At 39.0% G+C, this 24,043-nt stretch overlaps 1 protein-coding gene and 1 long non-coding RNA gene across 2 annotated transcripts in view; one reads left to right on the forward strand and one right to left on the reverse strand.

Moving 5' to 3' along the window:
- ANKFN1 (ankyrin repeat and fibronectin type III domain containing 1) overlaps positions 1-24,043 on the reverse strand; it is a 268,470-nt gene that overhangs the window by 23,059 nt on the left and 221,368 nt on the right. Inside the window, exons 15-18 of the mRNA XM_012736042.3 lie at positions 15,242-15,408; positions 12,261-12,411; positions 10,512-10,680; positions 763-929 (exon numbers count right to left, since the gene is read on the reverse strand). Coding sequence (XP_012591496.2) covers positions 763-929; positions 10,512-10,680; positions 12,261-12,411; positions 15,242-15,408 — 654 coding nt within the window. The remainder of the gene's footprint in view (positions 1-762; positions 930-10,511; positions 10,681-12,260; positions 12,412-15,241; positions 15,409-24,043) is intronic.
- LOC105857491 (uncharacterized) overlaps positions 1-24,043 on the forward strand; it is a 90,954-nt gene that overhangs the window by 20,391 nt on the left and 46,520 nt on the right. Inside the window, exon 2 of the long non-coding RNA XR_012913067.1 lies at positions 14,959-15,054. This is a non-coding gene — a long non-coding RNA (uncharacterized LOC105857491). The remainder of the gene's footprint in view (positions 1-14,958; positions 15,055-24,043) is intronic.

The following is a 24,043-nucleotide window of genomic DNA, read 5'->3' on the forward strand; positions in this document are numbered from 1 at the left end:
CCTGATACCTGATTGTTTCATAAGTATTTATCAAATTGAACTGAATATATATCATAGTGATATTTATCATGGGGCTATGGCTATTATACTCATTTTGTGAATTTGGTAACTGATGGACAGAAAGACCATAATATTTGGCCAAGGGATTTAGAGGCAATTTCAGGCCAGATCCAAATTTTCTTGACTGCTAGTCATTACCCTTTTCACAAGACCCTCAAAGATCAACATAAGGCCTTTCCACACAAGACCATGGACAAGGAACGCATTTTTTAAACCTCAGTAGCCACATATTAAAGTGGCAGCTCTGTTGGAAAGAAGTCCAAAACACGAGGAATCTTAGGTCTAACTGGATTTGGGTTAATATAAACTGGTGGGTCATTTTCATTTTTTTTTCCTCTGAGATACTGAGTTAGTTAATACAATTTTTCTTTCTGTTGAAATTATCAGTGGCATGCCAGGTAAGAATAATATTCTGGTCACTATTTCTGGGGGTAATTTTTCTCTCCAGTATGGAAAGATACTACTACCTGCCATGGTGGCTAACACAGTTCTTAGTAATGTTGTGATTTACCTGTAACTTTTTCTTAAGCCTTTGAGAAATCGCATCTCTCTGAGCTCCACATTTTAACCAACTCAACAGGCTACTTGCATACTGTGTTCTTTGAATCAGCCCAGACTGCTGGCCTTTCGCATGCTTGGTGTTTACCCCTCCCACCCTGTCTCTTCTTCCTTCCTCTTTCCTCAGAAGAAACAAACAATTACCTGAATGAAATCTAAAACTTGCTGGTGTCTTTGTTTGGCAGCTGCAACCTCGCTGTCTGAGATCGCTTCCCTTAGGGACTGTTGGGTATTCAGAGAATCCAGCTCTATGACAGCAGAAAGGCGGCAATACAGACCAATAAATTTCTCCCTGTAGCTGCAAAAATGAACTGAAAAATGGACAAGCAAAATAAAACACGTTAAGATCTGGTATCAAAATAGAGAAATTCATACCTCAGAGAAAACAAGTTAAATGAAAACATGATTTATTAATCCTATCAGTGGAAAATATTAAGCCATAAATAAATTATAAATGTACTCTTAAGGGGCCAGTTGTCTGGCTTTAGTCAGACAGTATTCCCTTTTAAGGTCTACCAACTCCTAGTAAGGTATGGGGAAGTGAGGTTGGCTCAAGCTGCTGTTTATGTGGACTTTTCTCTAAAGTTGGGGTTGATTATACATATGTATACACACACTGGGAAAATAAGCTTGCTTATCACTTTAAAAGGAAAAAAGCCAAGTAGCAATTTGAAACCTAGTTTTGGTTTTCATGTCTGATTTCCAGTGTGTACCTCACTTGCTCTTTTCCAAGGCCAGAACCCCCAGAAGATATAAGACATGCTTTTTTCAGAGTGTCTTTTGTCTGACTGCAAAACTTCCCTAAGGACCAATTATGATGAGCTTTGATCCGCCTCTGCTTCTTCCCTTCTCAGCTCCTCTGGAGGGATGATGTGAGCTATTGCTTGGACAGACCATTTTCATCTTCAGCAGACTTGGTCTTTATGTCTCAAAAGATAACAAGCCACAGGCCATAGGCCACAGGAAAGAGTCTAACCTTCATCTCCATCTTTTGCCCTTTTCTAGGAGGACTGAGCCTGGTGCAGGCAGCCTGAGGTGGTCAGATTTTCTGTATTTGTCTGATCAGCTCTAATCATATACCATGACTTCAGATTCCAATGGGATGAGGAAAGCACCCTGATTTGGAGTATTGTAGTACCAGTTTCTTCCTGGGCATTTTTGACTTGGAGACTTACTCTCTTGCAGCCTCTCTTACTCTGGGTACCTCCGACCTATCCCAGTGTGTTTCATACTTTGGAAATAGGGCTGAAATAATTCAGTCTATTAAAATATTTTTATTCTGGCTTCTTTGGTTAGGAATTCTAGGAAGACTAACCTTTTCCTTGTGCCCTTTTGCTATTAACTCCTGAGACCTAGATCTGGTCATTAAGGGAAGCTAAAAGCACACTACCTGAAAATGGGGCATCTGATCATCTCGACATCTCAGTGAGGAGGCCCTACTTCTCTGCATATTGAGAGATTTCTGTGCACCCTACACTTCTAATCTTGCCACTGCCTGCTTCCTTCTTGATTTCCTCTGAGGATAAATTTTAGGTGGGTGCAAGGGTGACTTGCTCTGTTTGTCTTTCCTCATATGGAAGTGGAAGAGAAGAATGGGATGGGGGCATCAGTGGCTCATCCATACTCCAGCTGTGCCCCATTTCAAGGAGGTGTTTCTTAACTCAGGCAGTCTCTGTCCTGGGTTTGATTTTTCTGTGTGGTGTCAGATCCTTCCTTCCCATCTTCTCTGCTCTGTTTAGCACTTTCTTGCCCAACACACAGAAGAACTAATTTCATATGCCCTCTCAGTAAATGACAAACTATGGAGCTTCTCCCAAATGATCTAATGCATGTACTATTTCCCTACTTAAAGACCTCTACAGAGCTGCTTCTTTACTTCAGGTTAAAATCCAAACATCTTCTCCCCATAAGGAAAGCTCCTTGTGATCTGGGATTTGCATATATCTTCAATCACATCTTCCATCATGTGACCACCCTCCAGCCCCAGCCCCACATCAATCCTGAACTTTGGTCCAGCTGAACTTATTGCAAGTCCTTTTGTACTTCTATGCTTTTAAACATGCCTTTTCCTCATCCTCACATACCTTTCTCTACCAATACCTTTAGGTCAGCTTCTGATACTTGAAGATTCAGTGTAAATATTTTCTCCTCAGTTTTCACTGACTTCTCCCTTGCAGGTGGAACTAGCTTCTTCTATTTTTCTGCTCCAAGAGCACTTGTTTCTAAATGTATGATGACACTTATCCTGCTACATTGTACTTATGTGTTTACTTGATTGCCTTGGCATTAACTGTGATTTCTTTGAGGGCCAGAACCATGTCTCCTATTAACTTTTATTTCCTCAAAACCTGGAATACCATAGCTTCTCAACTGTTTATTGACTAAGTGAGTAAGTAAATAAATGCATTAGCTAATCTGAAGAGGTATAACCTTCCCCCAAAGGCTCCTCTTTCCCTCCATTCTCTTTTTTCTCAGGGTGTGCTTGAGTTTCCTGTTTTGAAAGGTGTGTTTCAGGCCTGTCATATTTACTGGCAGCTCCTCAGGAAGGAGTCACCATTACTTTGTAGCTTAGTTTTGACCCTTGCAGCTCCCTGAATGTGTCTTTATGCCTTTCAAGGAGGGATTATGTCCTGTTAGCACTTGACAGATGTCCTCTCTTGGCTGGAGAGTGAGGAGAGTGAAGTGTCTCACACTTTGCCTTTCCAAAGCAAGTGGTTTAAAAAAAATCCTTTTTTTTTTCTTTCTAAAATATGACTAGGAAGATAGGGAGAGGCACTGAAAAAAATATATATATATATATATAAACAAATACTATCAGTCCCATCTAAATTCTTAAAAGCCAGAGTGTTCACAGCTATCTCTTGTTGTGTCTGTTTGTAGTGGGAGCCCCACATCGGTGGGTGGTCTTGCAGCACCCACACCATCCACACCATGTATCACAAGTGAGCTATGAGGAGGTTTCAACTATAACGCTTCGGTTTCCCACTCTGGTGGTTTTCATCTAGAGCCTTTTATGTTACTTTAACAAATGTTACTTTAACATAGTCTTTTGTGGTTTAGCAATGATACATTTGGTAGCCATCACTGAGGCAGGACGGAATAGACTGGAAGCTTCTAATTTTTTAAAATGTGAATCACATGCATTTTACAGACAAAATGGTATAAGGCTACAATAAGGTCATTATCTGGACCACATGATTTGTTAGTAATTCACAAACTAAGACTAATTTTCTGTGGTGTTTTTTTCTCCCTCTTTTTTCTGTATAAGATAGTGACAGACTACAATGTGGCTGGCATCAATACTAGGAGTATAGTAGAGTGGAAGGTGCATGGGCTTAGATTATCAGACAAACTTGGGTTTGAATCATAGTTCTGCCACTTGCCACCTGTGTGGTGGTGGGCATGTAACCTCTGGGGACCTCAGTTTTCTTATGTCTAAGACAGGGATGATAATGCTGACCTAGGATTAAATAATAGAATGTATAAAAAGTGCCCAGCACAGCGTCTGGCCCATGCCAGATACAAAATAAATGTTTATCTCCCTTCCACCATTCCCTTACCCCGCTGGAAGAATGAGACATTTAGTGGTTAGAATATTAGAACAAAATTCAGATTCGAATATTCTTCCTAAGCATCTCTAATTCACTAAAATCCATCCAGTCTGGGTCATGTGGCCTCTTTTGGAAGCCAAGGAATCAATGAGATAAGCTCCTGGGGTCAGTTTAATTCTATGATTCTTTGCCAGGGTGTCAGAAAGAACCAGGGCACAAGGTGCCCCTCTAAAGATTCCTGGTAGTGAATGAATTGGCAGTTGGAATATGGAAATGTTCTCCTAAATCATGTAAAATTGGCATTCGGAATGAAGGAGGATTACATTAGGCTCACTGCCTGGAGATTCCACCTCAAAACTCATCGTTTGTCAAACTAAACTCATCATCTTTCCTCTTCTCTCCTCTTGCCCAAACCTGTTACTCCTTCATTCTGCCTAGTTCGGTAGATGGCAATATTCTCCATCTCAGCACCCTTATTCAGACTCTCTGGCTCCTTCATCTTGCTCTTCAACCACATCAAACCAATCACAAAGTCCCATTGATTTTAACTCCTAAATTCCCCTCGCCTCTGCTCTCTCCTCTACATTCCCACTGTGGCTGCCTTGGTTGGGGCTCTTATCATTGTTCACCTAGACTAGTGAGGTAGTATCTTAATTGTTTCATCACTCTAGTCTCAGCCCCGTTCTTCTGCCTTTCTTTCTTTCTTTCTTTTTTTTTTTTTTTTTTAACTCTTCTGCAATCCATCCTCCTTAGAGCTGCAAAATCTAGTAAGACCATATCATCCCTATTTTTAAAATTTTTTCATGGGCTCCCCATTGCCTATGGGCTAAAGTCTAACCTCCTTAGGATTACAAAAGTAGTCCTTTGTGATTTTGATCTTTTTAACTTTTAGCTCTCCTGCCATTCTTCCTCCAATACCTTAAGCATCCATCACAATGAGCTCCTAAGAGTATACTTAATTGGGCTGCACTTTCCCAGGTCTCTGAGCCTTTGTGCAGGCTGTTCCGTCTGCTTAAAATGATTTCCTTTTCTGCTCTGCCTTTTCTTTCCCTTTCTGAATGTTTATTTATCCTTCAAGATCCAACTCAAGTATATCTCTGTAAGGAATGATTAGATGCCTTTCCTCTGAAACTCAGCATCCTACCTCTTATGGCAGTGCTTTCATTGTATTAGGACTCTTGGTAGAGATGCCTGTATATCCCTATTGGATTCTGAGCTTCTGGCGGGCAGACCGTGCCTTATTAATGTCTGTGTGTCCAGCCCCAGCACAGTACCTTGCATACAGTGTAAAGCCAGTAAACGTTTGTTGAATGAAGGATGGAGCCAAGCACAAGCCAAGTATGAAATACATGCCAGCGCTCAAGCTATTAAAAAAATCCCCCAGTTTTTGTCTTTCTAGTCCAATTAATATGAATCATAAAGCCAAAGACATCAATAAAAATCAACTTTCCTCATCATGGGCCTGCTGTCAATTGTGATTGCCCACAAGGTCAGGGCAGGGTGACCTCCCCAGTGCAGGCTAGGCAAATCCTCAAGAGTTTACATCTCTGGACAGTTTCTAAGGGCTCATGATGCTGCTTTTCCTTTTGTTCCTGGGAACTGTGTAAATAGTGATGCTTATAGACCCACAGGCAAATGCTTTATTACTGCAGCAAGGTCCTATCCTGCTCCCACCCAGGGGATGGTAAAGTGTGAGCACTCAGGCTGTGGAGAGGGGAGTGGGTCTTTCATGAAATTGTACCATTTTGTCTCAGCTAACCCTGCTCATCCAGATTGTACAACATCCTCCTATAGGACAGTCTCCCTCGATCCCACAGTAATCCTGTGAAGGAATAGCCTGTAGTTTTGCCTCAGTCTAGTCTGTACTCTGGGAGAGAGAGGGCTAAGGTCCTTTATCATTTTGTCCTTGCTAGATCTGTTCGGTGCTATACACTTTTCCATAGCTGGTTAGCAAGTTATTTATGATTCATTTAAGCCACTGGCAGTTTGCCAGATCTCAAATCCTTTTCATGGGGATAGGGATGACTTATACAAGTCAAATCAAAATATAGTGCAACCCTTTATTATAATTTACATATTCCCATAATTCACACCTTTTCAAGTTTCATTAGAATTCCCACATGGTTATTAAAATTTTCTGAGTTCTGACTGAATTTCCAAAAACATTTTCTTCCTTTCTCAGAAATGCTTACTGTATCTCTTGACCCTTTACTATGGAATTACCAATAAATGGAAATTTCTACATATAAAAACAAAAATAAAGACAAAAATGCTTAGCATCCTTCATAGAGAGGCTTAGGTTTACTATATCAAGCTCTTAGACATCCTATATAAGGTGTTATTAAATGCTTAGTGGGCTGATGCCTAATACAGGAGGTAGCTATGATAATATGCCTCTTGATAGAGTTTGTCATGATTCTTATTAAGATTCAGAAATGTTTTTAAAATTTTTGGTGGTGGTGCTTAAGTATATTAATTCTCTGTTACTGGTAACACTTACCCCTGGTCCCTAAAAAAAAAAAAAAAGACTAATAGAATTATATATGTCAATGAAACCAAACCCAATCAAATGGTCTTTTCTGGAAACTTACATGGTCCTCATTAATCAGTTGGATTACCAATGATATGGCAGCAAGGGAGAATCACAAGAGTAAGAAGATATGCCTTACTCTGGGATAAACCATCTTAAAGTCAGGAACTACTGAGACAGTTTTTGATCTATGGCCTGTTTTTCATAGATGAAGGATAGTATCTGATGGTCTTATATTGCTTTTAGCAATAAGAAGAGGTAAAGCAGGTCAAAGAGACAGACATAGTTCAATTGTACTGTATTACGATGCTAAACATATCTCTAGTTCTTTATTTATGTATTTATCTCTGTGACCTAGGCAGTACTGCTTAAAGTGTGGTCCATGGATTGGCAGCATAAGTATTACTTGAGAGCTTATTAGGAATGTAAAATTTCCAGCCTCCTCCTAGACCTACTTACTTCACATCGCTGGTTTTGGGCTCCAGGAATCTGTATTTTAATAAGCTCTCCAAGTGATTCTTATGCAGGTTAAAGTTTGAGAAGCACTGTCCTAGGGCACCATATCCCACAGTATGTGTTTTATGGGTTTTTAATAGGTTCCATGCCTTCCATGCCAAAAATGGCTCCAGTCATAGTCATATGAATTTGGAAAATGCTGGATTAAACAAAGTTAATCTTTTTTTTTTTTTTTTTTTTGAGGGGAAAGACTATTGGATTTTGCAAAGCTTTTAACATTTTATTCTACTGCTCAAAATCCTCCATATCATTTCTGGTATACTTAAAGCAAAATCTAAATTCTTTATCATGGCCTATGAAGCCCTGCATGATCTGGCTCCCATGACCCTCTAATCTCATCTCCTATCTTTGCTGCCCTTGTTTACTACACTCCAGCTATGCTGATTTCTTAGCTAAGCACACTCTTACTCTAAGGCCTTTGCATTTGCTATTCCCATTGCTTGGAAATATCAGATCTCTGCTCAAATGTTTCTTCTTTAGAGAGGACTTCCAGATCATTCGGTATAAAATTGCAGCTCCCATCACTTCACTCTTCACTCCCTTACCATGATTTATTTTTCTTTATAGCCCTCAATTTTCTGACATTTATAATATTGTTTGTTGATTGCTTTATTATTTGTCTCCCTTACTAGAACACAAGCTCCAAGAAGAGTTTGTTCATGGTTGATCCTTCAGTGTCTGGAATAGTTCCTGGCACATAGCAAGTTACTCAATGAATAATTGGTGAATGAATGAAAAATGAATAGAGAGAAGAAGTGAATGCTGACAGACTTCACCAAATTATAGAACAGAGAGTAATAACAGTGGGACAAAGAGTGGTTGCCCAAAAAGAGCATGTAAGCCTCACAGAAAGCAGGCTAGAGAGGACATTTGCATGGCTTGGACCTCCAGGGCCTTACGAGTCATATATTATTACAATTGACACCAGATCATCAATTGTTCCCACCAAGGCGATTGAGGCATTGAAAAATGAATGTCAAGTATTTTTACCTGTAATCATGGAACAACAATGACTGTTTCACACAGAATATAATCCAGGTTTGCCCTCCAATGAAGTGTTTTCCTTAGCTCTTTTCTCTGTCAATTATCTATTCCTGGGAAATCATTCACTTTCATGGCTTCAGCTATTTTTAGTAGACACTGGCACAGTTCTGTACTTAGTACCCAATTTTCTCTTCTGCATTTCTACTGCAATGGGATATGTCCACTTGGAGGTTGACTTAGTACCTTCAGACTCAACATAAAAAGCACCACTTTCTTCCCCGAACTATTTTACCTTCTGGTTTCCTTATTTCTGGTAAAGGAAGCAATATCCTTATAGTCACTGAGGCTGAAAACTATGGGTGTGCTCTCCAGACTTCTTTCCTTGTTTAAACAGTTGTCCATTCTTATTGATTACTCTCAATGTTTTTATATCTGTATTTGTTTTTTTTTCTTTTTTAGTTTCTACCCTAATGCTAAAGTATTATAATGATCTCTATCTATCTTAAACAGATTCCTCAGCCTCACTCTAGAGATACTGCCCAACATGGCCCCACCTTGTCTGTACAGGTTTATGTTCCACCATTTCCTTACATTTCTCTAGTCAAGCTGAACCACTTGTTCTTTTCCTGAATTTTTCTGAGTCCTTCTATTCTCATATCTTTGCTCACTCTACTCTCCCTGACAAGAAATTTTTATTTTTATACATGTTTATTAACATAATGTTTATTCATTAATACCCAAGTCAAATATCAAATAATACTCCATGAAGGCTTTCTCATATCTTAGAAAAAATGTGCTTTCTTTTCTTTTTTAAATATTGTTTAATACTTATGATTTCTGGCAGATTCGACCTCATTTTATAATAATTTGTATTCTTATTTTACTCCTACCATCATACTGAAAGCCCCTTGAGGGAAAAGCCTTTGTCTTACTCAACTGTAAATCTCCACAGTAGGCGCCCAATAGATATTAATACCTTGCCCCAAACTACATTTCAAACCAATAATGCTGTTATATCATGGAATAATAATGCTCTTTGGCTGGGGAACTCATTAAATGGTCACAGTCACATCCAAGCCTCTTGGGAGTGGTATGGCCAATGTTATTAATTGTGTGACACACAAAAGGTGCCAAAAGGTTAAGTGATTGCCAGTGTCACACAATAGGGGAGCCAGGACTGTCAGGTCCCAGTCTGCAAATGTGATTCAAGCTTCTCTTAAGAATCCTCCTTCCTCTGGAAAATAATAATTGCTACTTACCAGCTTTTGGGCATCTAAACTACTTGGAGCAAGGGAAACTGAGAAGCTTAAGCAATTCTCAGTTCTCAAAATGAAACATCAGGCAGTTACCTTGTCTGTTTCTAAATCTGGTAGCTGGGGAGCAGTCCAAAGAGGGTCTGCTTCCATTCCACCCACCCACTCACTCACCCTCCTGAAAATTGTACAATTCATTTGAACTGATGGAACTCTTGCTAATTGCCTCTTATTGGCCTGTTACAAGATGAAGCATGGGAAGGGGACAAAGCCTCCCTATTCATATTCTCAGTGGGCAGCAGGGGTCTCTGCAAAAGTAGAGAAACTGGAGCCCAAGCTATTCATTTTTGAAAGTCAGGACAAGATCTTCTACCATTCAGAATCCCACATTATAATCACAATATTGCATCATAAGACAAGCTCTCCATTTCTCAAATGGTGTGTCAGAAATTTAGTCTATTTAATATTAGAGTCTATTTAATAAATCAGTGCTACTTAAAATTATAGACTTTTTTTCCTTCAAAGTGATACACATTCTACATTTTAATTTCATTATTATTTTTTCCCAGTTGGGGGTGGGGACCAGGGGGAGGGATAGAGAGAAAGAAGGGAGGAGGGAGATATGAAGGAAGGGAAGGGGAGAGGGAGAGGGAGGAAAAAAAGAGAGAGGGAGGGGGAGGGGGAGTGGGAGGGGGGGAGAGAGAGAGAGAGAGAGAGAGAGAAAGAAGGGCAGTGCTTTTCATGAAAACATCAGTTCTTATATTTATGTTTTAAGAAAGCAAAGGGGAGGCAAGAAGTACAGCCTGATAACTGAACTTTCTGTTTAGAATTCCTTCCTCTCCATTGGGCCTTAGCTGGGTTTCAATAATTATTGCTCAGGCACATAGTCTTGGAGCTTTGCTTTTTCTCAGACTTGTACACAGTTCTAGGAAGGGTTGTTGCCAAAGCCATCATGTGATTTATTGACCCTCCACTGGGACAAGGGGGAACAGATATAACTTTGTGATTTTATTATAAGGAGGCTGGGTTAATATTTCTAGGTGAAACAAGCTACTATACCAAGTTCAAACATCTGAAGAGGGAGGTTAAGAAATCCTGAGTGTGGGGTGTAAGGATTATTCTGTCCTGGGGCTGTACAGACGTCGTCTGAGGCAGGGAGCAGGAGAAGAAAGGACACATTGTGACCCATTTCCAACACCTCCTGTGTGTAGAGGCGGAAGTTCCTTGCCTGCAGAGGGACACGCGCAGAGGAAAAATAGGAGAGTTACAACATGGCACTTACATAAACAACACCAAACTGGCATAAAACATCTAACAAAATTACACGACTTCAAGCTTGGAATTTTTATACAACATAAATATTAGGGTTCAGCCCATTTAATAATGCTATATAAAATCAAGATTTAAGGCAGTAATGTTCCACATAAACTCTGAAAACAACATTTATGCTTCTTATAAAAGCAGAAAATGATTGCATTCTGTGGGCTTTTCAAAATGATGAATATAATTACATGAAGCAACAAAAATGGATTGAATTAAAAATCCACTAGTTTCAATTTAAGTTGGTTAAGGGGGAAAAATGTAGTTTCTGGCCAAGGACTGAGAAAATTTTACAAGTATCAAAAAAAAAAAAAAGTCATATGCAGTGTTAGGCAGCCTTCTCCCAACATGTATATGTAGCCCAAGAGTCACCAATGAAATATGAGCTGCTTCAAACCTGCTAAGTCCAAGAAACCCTTTAATAATATCTACTGTCACAAGTAGAGCTGGTATTTTTTTTTTCTCCTAGTGAACACACGGCCACCCCTGGAATAATTCAGTTGTTCCCCTAGTGTCTTTATGGCATCTTGAGCAATTTAGTTTTCTTCAGTTTTGGCTATTTTGTACTAGCCTTGCAGTATTGACTTAAAATTGGAGCACTATCCTAATGGAAGGACACTCCTGGAATCTCTAATTTATCCCCCTGCCTCCATGGGCCAGAGGCCCATTCATGCTTCTCTCATTTAAGAGAGCCAGTCACTCCTGTAATGGCCTTCTGGTTTATAGGCTAAATTTGGTTCAGTGTGTGTGTGTGTGTGTCTGGTCTGTGTTTTGGGGAGGGAGGCAAGAATGATGAACATAGACCAAAAAAAAAAAGTTCAATCTAATTCTATATCATATTAACCTACTAGACAGAGACTAATAAACATTTACTATTCTCTTTTGTGCCAACATTTTTTCTCAAAGTTGCTTATTAGTGGAGATTAGATTAGCACATTTTATTTTGAGAAGACAATAATTTTGACAGCAAATTCTCTCTTTATGAAAAGATAGTCAGGCATAGCTTGAATATTGTAGTATAATCTATTGTTCTTCTGTTCTTGGATAAATCATTTGTACATCTGAGTACACCCTTATTTATTTATTTGTTCTCCTTGCTTTATGCTATCCTGAAGCTTAGGTTTGTTGTCTTTCAAAGTAGACTAGCCAATAATTTTCCCTTGCTTGAATACAGTGGGGGCCAGAAAACTTGGGGGAAATCAATACAGAGGAGCTAGAGAAAAGGAGCAGAAGTGTAGTCTGTCTGTGCTGGTGGACATCAAATGTAAATTGTGCATGTATATTAAAAGTGGTGTTTAAATAAATGAAAATTAATACACACATAAATATACATATTATATATATAAATATATGTCTCATATACATATATGTCATATACATGTCTCATATACATATATAACTCATGATACATATCTTCAGTAAGTTTAGTGCTACAATGCAGTTTCCATGGAGCCATAAAAAGCAGATAAAAATGGTAAAGTCTAGTACCTGGTGTAGAGGTATATTGATCTGCTGAAGGAGAGCTTTCACTGCCATCTGGAGCTCGTAGAAGAACAATTGCATGGGGCAGTCAGAAGTATGATCCACACTTTCCATAGATTCAGAGCCAGAAAGCTTTTGGATCCATTCCCACTCCTCTCTGTATGTTGAGTCAAGTTAAAATTAGAAATATAACAAAAGTTCAGAACACAGCTCAGAACTTTCTTAGTGTATATGTCCAGAACCTGGATAACCAATCCTTGGTGGTTAAAACCCAATGCAATTCATGAAAGTTGAACTTTTTGCCACCCAAAAGGAATTTAAAATGAGCTCTTTCTAATTTAAGCTTAGTTCACCTATCAAACCACATACACCACAGAACAGCAGGTCTAATTTGTATGAATCAGTTTTTGAGATTGGAGCTTTCAAATATTTTGTAATATTAATAATTTCCTGACTGTCCTCATTTTTCTTTCCCTGCAGATTCTCTGTAAGTTCTAAGACCCTACATTTTACCACAGGGGCATCTGCTGGTTAATTCCACAGTTGGGTAACCACAGGACTCTGGTCCAACTCAGGCAACAAACCACATGGCACATTTCAACCCTGGCCTGTTGTAATCGCAGGGACTATTTTGGTTTCTCTCCCCTTCCAAAAGCTTGAGGAGAATCACAAACAGGAACACCAGACAATTCCAATAAAAGGAACAGGGGACACACATCACTGCTTCCATCCTCCTTACAAACCAGTCATCTGTGTCTTTATTCTGCATGCTCTATTAATCCTTCCTAATGAACTTTTCCAAATGTCATGCAGAAGGGAAGGGAAAAGAATGGCGGTGGGAGGAAAGCACATCTGTTTTGCTCCCAAAGGCTGCTCTTCGAAAGGAGCTTGAAAAGATCAAGGTAAATGCCTCTTGGGGAACATTGTTTCCACAGGTATTTTAGCACAAGTCTCTAAACACATTCAGTTGGCCCAATTTCTCCCTGGAACTCTGCAGGGAGCAGCAATATGCTCTCAAGAGCAGGGTAGAGAGGAAAGGAAAGCCCTCCTCTCAGGGGAATGGAAAAAAAGGAGGTGCTGACATATGTTCCCTCCCTTGTGAAAACTCTCTGAGGCTCTCCCAAAGGGCTATACCAGCCTGGGATCCAATCTGTGGATCAGAAAACCAAATTGATTGTGGCATGAGCTTTTCATCAAAAACCACTCTCTTTTAAGTAACTACCCTCTTAGAAATGTTCCTATTTTCAAGATATGTTTCATTTCACACTGGATAAGACTATGGAAAATTTATCCTTTGTCCCAATAAGAGGAAAAAAAAAGTCAAAATTAAATCCTACTTAAACTTGGGAATATTGTTGGCTTCACAAATAATTAAAATGTTTGAGAACCTGCTTGGGAACTATTTTTTTTTTTTTTTGTCCCATAACTGATACAGAACTAACTGAAAGGTTAATGGCTATCATAAGCATACACAAAGCCTAAAGGACAACATTGCTAAAATAAGATATGTAATCAAGTTAGAAAATAAATTCCCAATAGGAATACCATGAAACATCTACTACTAATCAGTTTCAGCTAGAAGAATGAGGGAGATGGAACTGGTAGAGTAAAGGCTTTTGGAATCGTGTGTTCAAATGAAACTTGGATCCTTGGGAAGGGGAAATTAATTGGTATAACCACTAAGAGACAGAGTTTAAGCCTTTAAGACACAAATCTAGAAAATGGATGCAAGTACATATTCCTAAGTGAACCCCAAAATAAGCCATGTAATGTTTTGGAAGGACTGAGGAGATAACCAATATTGCTTGTGGAAGTGACCACCAGATGGCAGACTTAAAGTCCAGGTGTACTTGATAAGGGAAAGGCGAGAACATAGTAGTGAGTGAGTTCTTCTAAGAGACCATCATCATCTCCTCCATCATCATCAAGTATTATTTAATAAACCTTGTGAGACATTATAATTAATAAATTCTTGCCATTTTAGGGACCACATTTTAAATGACCAAATTAGAGTCTCCTTTGGTTAAGCAAAGCCATAGATATAACTAGAATTTGAGAATCTAGTTCATACTCTGAAGCTTGAAGAACTCTGGAGAATTTTTTTAAATTTTCTTATCTATTTATTCCTTTCTTTCTCTACTTTCTTTCTCTTCTTTCTTTCTTTCTTTCTTTCTTTCTTTCTTTCTTTCTTTCTTTCTTTCTTTCTTTCTTTCTTTCTCTCTCTGTCTCTCTCTCTCTCTCTCTTTCATCTTTCTTTCGTCATGTTGAGCACAATTCTGTTCGTGATAGTTGACTTTCAGAGGCTTGCTATGAGGATTAGTTGTAAAGTTGAGCCAGATTACAAGATTGGGCAACTTTCCCAATGCTAACAGGGTAATTCACCAAATGCCAAACCATACAGCAAGTTTCCAGAAGCTCAAGCCTTGTTACCTCATTTCTTCCCTAGAGAATCATAAGGGGTGTAGAAAACATATAAGGTCCTCAGGCCAGAGAGTTAGCGGTAGGGAGAATGAAGGTGAGGAAGTCCTTTAAGATGGGGGGGGTGGGAGCTCACTAGCTCTATGAAATCCATTCCTATAGGTGATGTTTAAAAACCTAAAAATTTTTTTAAAAAGGGAAAAAAAGAAAATATCTGTTTTAGATGATAAGGAAAAGATTTTAGAAATAGCAGTGTTGAAAGAAAAGGTCATCTATTTATTAACAGGTTGAGCATCAGTGATTGCACCATGAATAATGCAGAGAGGAAAGTGCAAAGATAGTGCCTGCCTCTGATGGGCTTACTCCTCCCACCAACCAACAGGTAAGCCCACCTTATCCTAGTGTCAAAACTCAGCTCTGCCCTGTTCCACTGTCATCCTTGGGCTTATCTCACCATAGAAGTTAACACTCACTGGGAAGTTAATACTTCACTTTTCTTCTGACACATCACATTAGCCACTTGAGCCATTGTTTCATCTCAAGAAAAATCTCAACTCCTGACAACTTACCTGGAAATGTTATTGTTTTCACGGATCTTCACATGGCAGAGAATGTTGGGCAACTTTTGGGTAACAAGGACTTTGATTTGATCCACAGAGCTACATAGCTTTAGGTAACCCAGATATAATCCAGGAGAGAGACGCTGATGACTCCTCTTGTGATAGGAGAGAATATCCTGTTGGGTGAAAAACAAACAAAAAACAGAAAAACATCTCAAAAGGCAATCTCAAAACCTTTTCCTCTCTAAGGCAGGCCTATCATGAATGAAGGGAGCTGTGGTTAAGTAATTAGGTGAGAAACCTCAGGTACAACCATGAATTCTGGGGAAATGTTGGTGGTACAGCTAGTCTTACCTTTAGGAGAATTCTCTTCCAGGTCAGGTAATCAGTCTTTAATATATTCTACATCCTTATTTTCCTCAGTTATGTGCTGGGGTATGTGTGTGTGTTCTAATTGGGAATAGGCTGGTGGTGGTGGAAGCCTAAAGCAAAATTGAATTCTTGATTTCTGTCCTTGGAGGGCTTACTGTTTAGCTGGGAGAAACAGACGCTTGCAAGTGTACAATCTGACAAAGCAGTTACAAGGATGCTTTTTAGTTTCTGGATGGTTAAACAGTCAATTTTTAAATGAAACCATTTAAAATAAAATCAAATTTGTAGTAGGTAGGAAAAAATGCCTGACTGATCCTTATCTTGAAAATTAAAACAAAAAATAATGCTAAGAGGCTTATTTTATATTATTAACATTTAAGTTGTTGTTATAATTGTGTGTTAATACTAAGAATTAAGAATGAATCAGGCATTGATTTTTTTTTTTTTTGGCTTAATTTTTCAGACGAAATTGTAGCCGAAATGATACTCTTCATATTTGACTTTCACAATGTGATCATGAAAAGGATAATTTTTTCAAAAGTATTTGAAGGCTTCATGATTTTTTCCTCTGGAATCTTTTCAAATTTTGATATTCTATTCCTATTCTTATATAGTCCTTGTTTATTTTAATGCTCTACATTGGCTGACTGGCCTACCACTTCTAGATTCTCAGTTGTCAGTGGCTTTGCATGTGATTTGATTAGGTTTCCATATCATCTTCATCAACTTCACAAAATTCGGTATCTTTTACAAGATTTTAAATTTTGCCTTGTAATCAATTTACATTGCATTTGCATGTAATACTGTCACATCACAGTATTCCACAAGCAGCAGAGACTGAACAAAGTTGCTTCTGCAATAGGAAGTGCCAACCAAGTTAAGCACAGAAGGATGTTTGAATGGAATCTGCTGTATATGTGGTCAGTTCTCCAGTGAACTATTTGAGTTATGAATTTTGTTTCCCTATAGAACTGCAGGGACTCAGATAATGGATAATTGGGAAAAACCGACACTCTCCCTCCTCTGCCACATCATAGATAAGACTTTTTAAACATTTGGGGAGTGGGATGTGTGATACAAAGTTGGGACTGATGAGTCAGGTAACTGATTTTAAGGGAAGGTTTCCTATAGGCTAGAATTTAGCCTGGTTTTCAACAAGGGTAAAATAACTATGAGTGTAAATTTCAAATGGCCTCACTACAAAAAAAAAATGATAAGTAAGTGAGGTGATAGAAATGTTAATTAGGTTGACTTAATTATTGCACATTATATACAGATATCAAAACATCACTTTGTACCCCATAATTATTTGTCAATTATAAATAATAATAAAATAAATAAATTTTTTAATAAGGTAAAATGAAATCATCTCTACCACTTAATGCAGGAAAGGTGAGAAGGAAAACAAAAGCAAACATTTAAACTTTTATGGAACTCTATATGGAACGGAAAGGTGTAGGGCCTTTCTTGACCACTGTATTCTGAAGATATGATCTCTCCTCTGTAGAATTAACTGTCTGCAACATCTAATATATGCTGTTGTGTCTCTTCTGTCCCACCCTTTATCAAACACATATTGACTTCCTGTAGTGTATAAGGCACTATAGCAGACACTGGCATTTCAGATGAACATAATGTGATTGCTACTCTTGAGGAGGTCAAGAAATACAAGTAAATGGTTGATCACAATATGCTGAGGTCAGTTATAACAGAGGCAAGTAGGCATACAGCAGAAGGAGTACTTAACTTATATTTTTCTTCCTTTCTGTTCTCTTCTTAAATTAGACTATGAAAGTAATGGTAGGACTGTGTTTTTTTTATTGCTTTGTGTCCTTAGTATCCAATACTATTTCTGTGTAAAAAAGGTGCACAATGTGGAAATGAGGCCAGATCCCTTAAACCGAACACATGGGAATAGAGTAAGAGGGACAACATGAGAATGGTCACAATTGGGAGCAAGATTTAAGGAGCATGTTCAGAAAAGAAAAATATAAACAACTTTTAAAAAACATTTGGTAAAAAAATAGACTAGAAGGAAAATTGATTTCATGATCAAGAAGGAAGGAATTCTCCTTTATATCAGGAAATAGATAAGTCTGAACTTTTTAATGTTTTCTAGCTTTTCTCTTCAGAACAGATCACAGGTAAGTAGTTGACTGGAAGAAATTCACCCAATGTGGAATTTTGGTAAATGAACAGCTAATCAAAGGGAGAGAAATGGTTAACGAGGGAAGAAAACAATGGAAGTATTCAAATCAGCCGAATTTGATGATATACACCCCAGGGATACTTGCTGAGCAAGCAGATGTGGCTACAGACTCATGGGTCATTATTTTTGAGAAGTCATGGAGAACTGGCGAAGTCCCTAAAGACTAGGATAGGATAAATATGCCTGCCTTTGAAACAGGAAGGGGAGAAACACAGGTTGGCCCTAGTAATTAAAGACTGACAACTTATTGATCTTTGAGAAAAATGAGAAAGAACCATCAAACAATCAATTTGCAGTCACCCAGGAAATCGTGAGACACTAAAGTGGAGTCAACATGGTTTTGTGAAGAGCAAATCATATGGACAACTTTAATTTCTAACAGCAAAGGAACAGGATCCACAGACCAGGGATAAGTCTGCAGTACAATCGATTTCACTAGATAACCTGGGAAAAGTAGGATCTTGACCACACTACTTTAACAAGCTGAATATTGGTAGAAGATTTGTGGATGATGGAGATGATGTGGAAATAGACATATTGAGTGATGGCCCAGTAGGGACTGGGCCTGAGGACCAGTCTGTTCAGCTCATTTATTGGTGTTCCAAACAAAGAAATCAAGAATGTGCATATCAAATTTGTGGGTCTCAAATTTGGTGTGGTTTTGATTTTCTGGAAATAGTAATAAAGCTCTGAATGACCCCATGCGTTGGAAAAATAAGTCTACAATAATTAGGGTTGAAACTTAATAAGAAAATGTGCTTGTAAAGATCTAAACCCAAGAGTACAAATATAGGATGGGCAGGCGTGTAAGAGAAAAACATGTGGGGGTCAGAACCGACCACAAATAGAATATGAGTTAGGAACACACTGTGGTTATATAAAAGCAAACACCATTCTGGGATGGAGTAATTCACTCTATCAATCAATTTTTTTAAAAGATGATTACTGAGAATCTACTATGTGTTTTCTTGGCTTTACATTGTCATTTATCCCTCATTAGTCAGAATGTTTTAGAGCCTGAGAAATACATGGGAAGAGAAAGAAGCTGTCTCAGTCACATAACCTAAGTATACCAGAAGAGCCTTCTAACACCAAATTGAATACCTATGGGTCTACATATTACCTTATTTAACTTCTAACCTGCATTTCTAACCCCGGTTCCACTATAACCCCTTTGTGTCCGTAATCTCCAGACAAAATGAATTGGTTTTTGTCTTTCCCCATACATGTCCTAATCTCTCTCATTGTTTGTTGTTTCATAAATTCATTCATTCTATCAATTCATTCATTCTGTCTATTATTGAGTACCTACTATGTATCAGGCAGTAAGCTAGGATGTTAAGGACATCAAGATGAACAACACATGATCTTTCTCTTCATGGAACTCACATTTCAGTGTGTGAGAGGAACATGTAAGCAAGTTTTTCTAAGCCAGGATGATAAAGGGTATGAGAAGACTGTGTAAGGTCCATTGTAGGCCCAAGGGAGAGTGAGCTCTCTACTCTTCCAGCTTCTGCCTCATTTCTTTACCATGCCCCCTCTTTAATTTAATTCTATCTATTTGAATCCTTCCTTCCTTCCTCTTTTCTTTCTTTTTTGCTCTTTCGTTTTCTATTTTTCTCTATCTGGTGAACTTAACTTACCTTCATGGCTCAGCCAAATGCCACCTCTTCTGCAATGCACTCCCTGATACTCCCAGGCAGAATTAATAGCTGCTTTGTCTGTGCTCCTATAGTATGCTGTTTGTACTTATCAGGCTCTGGTTTAATTCCACCTTGTATTACCTTGATTTGTTTACAAGTCTGTCTCCCTCCTTTGACTGAACTCCTTCAGAGCAGGGACTGTGACTTGTTCATTTGTTTTTCCTATAGCACCTAGAAGAGTGCTTGGCACCTAGATGATGTTGAAAAAAATGTTTATTAAATATGAAGGGAGAGGACGAGAGGAGTTGGGAGAGAAGGAGAGGAGTTGGGAGAGAATATGTTGTGCTGGTACAGTGACTAGGAAGGGTGTATCCATCCTCTCTTCATTGATCAGATATCCTGAGAACTCATTAGAGGAACAATAAACAGTTGCTTTTCCAATAACTACAGTGCTTTTACTTTGCCTGATGGGGTATGGAAGCTGAATTGTCCAGGATGACAGAAGTCACAAAATGGTGGCTGGTGGTCTTTGTGGGTCCAACATTATATGCACTGCAAATAATTTAAATTTTCTGAATCATTTTATAAATTATAAATATAAAAAGATTTTATACAAAATTCTGGATTTTCAACTTATTTTCAAAAAATGGGAAATATTTCAATACTGGACCATATTCTTCTACTATAATTAATTGAGGCTGAATAGGTGCTTCTCTCTTTAGATGGGACAAGGGATCCCCAGATTAACATGGTCTCTATTACTTCCACTTCTTTCTTTTTTTAAAAAATGAGATATAAGTCATATACCATAAAATTCATCCTGTTCAAGTGTGCAATTCAGTGGTTTTAGTACATTCTCAAAGTTGTGCAACTATCACCACTATTTCCAGATTTTCATAACTCCAGAAAGAAACCTCACATTCATTAGCTGTCATTTCCCAATCTCTCCTCCCCCTGCCCCTGGAATCACTAATCTACTTTCTATCTCTATGGATTTGCCTGTTATGAACATGTCATCTAAATGGAATCACAGTAGGTAGCATTTTATGTCTGGCTCTGTAGCATGTATCATACTTTATTCATTTTCTATGGCTGAATGATATTACATTATATGGATATGCCACACTTTGTTTACCCATTAATTCATCAGTTTTTGGGCATTTAGGTTGTTTCTACTGTTTGGCTATTATGAATAATGCATCTATGAACATTGGTGACGAAATTTTTGCGTGAACCCAGTTTTTTCTTAAGTCTAGCCCAATTGGCCCATTTCCATCAGTCTTTGTGATTCCAGAAGTTTTTGATCGCTGTGTTTGGAGCTGCTTGGGGGTATAAAGAGTCGGAATGTACTGGCAAAAAGCAGAAACGGGCAGAAGAGTTATTGGGTACCTAGTGCATAAGAAGAAGACACTGGGTACCTGGAGGTGACAAGAAATGCCATAGGAGAAGAAGGAAAGCAGGGCTGGGAGGGGATAGAAGGCAAACTTCACCACAGCTTCCCTAGGATCACACTTTACAAAAAGGATACAGAGAAAAGGAGGGGGGAGGGCATGTAAAGCAATATGATGGAATGGGAAGGGCACCAGGCCAGCACTCAGAAGACATGGGTCCTGGTCCCTCATCTGCTGTTTTTTTGGCTGATATAACCTTGGCAAGTTATTTTCTTGAAACCCATGGCTTCATCTGCAAACTGGACACAAAATTCCTCACTCAACCTCATTGGGTTTTCATGAGGATCACATGATATAAAAATGCGATAAAGTGTTATGAACTTGAATATATAGTACACATGTGAGAGATTAATCTTTAGAGAAAACTCCACATGTGAAGCTTCCAGTGAGTGAAGTGATCCCTGAAGAGCATGATCAGAGTAACTCAGCACCTGGGAGGGGCGTCCCTATTAGAAATACTCTCGCTACCAATTAATTTTCTCAGAGGGATTCTAACTTGTCCATAGTAACTCTCTTTTCCTTCCCAGGTAAGTGTGAGAAGAATTTTTCTCTATTTTGCATATATATGAGAGAGGCCTGTTTTTAAGGTCTGGGGTTTGAGAGGGTCAGAAATTTGAGGGAGTTGGACACTGGAGTTTCCCTGGGACCCTAGAGATTAGTAGATTAGTTATGGGCCCAGATTTTGTTAAAGCCCTTTCCTGTTTTGAAAATCCTATTGTGGATTATATAGTTTGTATACAGCTTTTCCTTAGTTAGTACGTATGAAAAGGTAGTGAGAGTGATGAAATGCCCCATGGGGTGATTGGGCCAGTATAAGAGGTCTCCAAGGGGAGCAGGGCAGAGAAGATGACTGAGTGTGTCCCAAGGGCAGCCTAGCAGTGCTTGAATTTTTCTGAATAGAGAAATAACAAAAATCACTAACATTTATTGAGTGCTTACTTTGTGCTATTCTTATAATGCTTTACGTATTAACTCACTTAATCTTCATTGGAACCCTATGAAGTAGGGTTTTTTGCAGAGAAGGAAATACGAGGGTTGAGAAGTTAATAACATGTCCTAGTCACATAACCAGAAAGGGTGTGCTCAGGAAGAATACCTAGTCAGCCTGATTCCAAAGTAGTGTCTCAGAGTGTCACATCACATCTGTGATGTGATTGTGGCATGAAAAGCCCAGGCTTTTAATCAGAGGGCCTGGGGGTCATGGCTCCATTGCTCCTGAGAAAAGAGAGTGTGGTCTGTGGCCTGTTATTGTGGGAATCACCCAGCCTGCTTTGGACACCACCAAGATCTATCTCTCCCTTCATGTTGAGTTGGTGGCGCCAACTCCTGACGTAATTAAATTCTAAGTCTAGGAGGGATTGGATACTGGCCCTCATAGTTTTATTCCCCATTTCCTCTGCAGTGTAAGACCTGTATGGGAAGGAGGGGAGAGAGGAAAAAGTGGGGGGAGGAGAAGGGAGAGTGGGGGTGGGTGGGAATGACATCAAGCAGGAATGTGCCAGTCAGCGGGGGTACATTTTCCACTTGGATCTGTGTGGAAACCTGATCCTGCCTCTATTTTTGGTCTCCTTCTCTAACAACCTTTCACCAGATTGGAATTTTTCTGCACCTGTAACACATTTTTAATGTAATAAGTCTAGGAGAAACCAGGTATTATATCATGCTGAGACCTGTGCTGTGTTTCTAGGAGCAAAGGTAGCCCAGACTCCAGTTTATCCCTATAGGGGATTAGTGTATTAGTCACCCTGTAAAAGCTCAATTTATTATGATTTTTTAAATGTTTCTTTTAACACTTGCTTATAAAAGGTGAAGAGGGGAGCCACGGATGTGCCTGTGTTCCCTGCCCCCACCTCCTTCCCACATGCACACACTATCAATTTCCTATGAACCCAAATTCCAGAAAATCAAATCCAGAGGTATTGGCTTTGAGCAATTAACTTGCCTTTGCTACACTGGACTTTGTCCTGGTTTGGGCCAGTGCAAGTAATGAAAAGGTGAGATTATTGTATTAGCCACCCGTTTGTGGGGAATGAAAGTAAGTTATAGAGTACGTTAGCTGTTTAGGGTGACCGTGAATGGCTCCTGGAGCTGAGGCTTGGATTTGGCTTGTTTCTGTGTGACTGGGCCCTTCTTCCTCTCTTACTCCAGATTAACTGTTGTGAATATATGCCATTGGTGGTAAGGAGCTCAATGTAGATGTTTCTGCCAGCTTTTCTACCTAACTGGAGAGTTCTATACCATTCATCCCCATCACTAGGTTTAAGAAAAGAAAGAAAAAAATGAACAAGAAACAGCTTGAAATGTATGAACGCATGAGGCAGCATGGTGGCAGGGAGAGAGCTATGGGTGCAGGAGCAGACATGGTGTCCAAGTTCCACTCTCCAAGCTAAAAGTCTGAATGTAAGCTGCCTAGATTTTGAATTTTGGTGGACATTCAATACGCAGTGGAGTCTTTCATCTTTTATTTAATCTCCCATCCCTCACTCACTGAAACCTGAACTCCTACTCCAGAGTGAGAGATAACCTAGCAGAAAGAAGCCTACTTCTAATCAGCAGATCTGAATTGAAGTCTCAGCTCTACCATCTTCCCAAGGGCAAATTCAAGCCTTGAGGGGCCTGAAGCTAATATAGTTTCTGGTGCCCTCTTTAAGGAAAAGAATACAAAATTGCTAGAGTCTCTGCCAGGACCTAGAAGGGGCTTGTGCAAGTGAAGAGCTGAATGCCACTGAAGCTTCATTAGCTTCATTAAATTGTCTCTTTGTGTAGCCCTATGTGACTCAAGTTCTTTGAGCTCCAGTTATTTCATTCCTAAAATGGACTTAATTATGCCTGTCTGCCCTAAGGGAGTATTGTAAGGAACAAGAAAGAGTAAATATGTACAAGAGTGCTTTTGTTCAAAGTGCCATATATTACAATCCATTTAGGCATGAGTTTAATGTTTTGATTATACTATCTTTAGATTCCCTACTAAATGATTTGTCTCAGTGTTTCTCATTGGTTCATTGGTCAGGGCATCTTCAGGGTACCCACTATTTGTATTGCTTGATGAATTTCAGTCTGGAGAGTTATCAATAAAAATCAGCTTCTGCATCTTTCCTATGTGTGGAATATGAGCATCAACATGTCCCTGCACCCT

Source organism: Microcebus murinus, chromosome 18 (assembly GCF_040939455.1).
Source record: "Microcebus murinus isolate Inina chromosome 18, M.murinus_Inina_mat1.0, whole genome shotgun sequence".
NCBI classification, from domain to species: Eukaryota; Metazoa; Chordata; class Mammalia; order Primates; family Cheirogaleidae; genus Microcebus; species Microcebus murinus.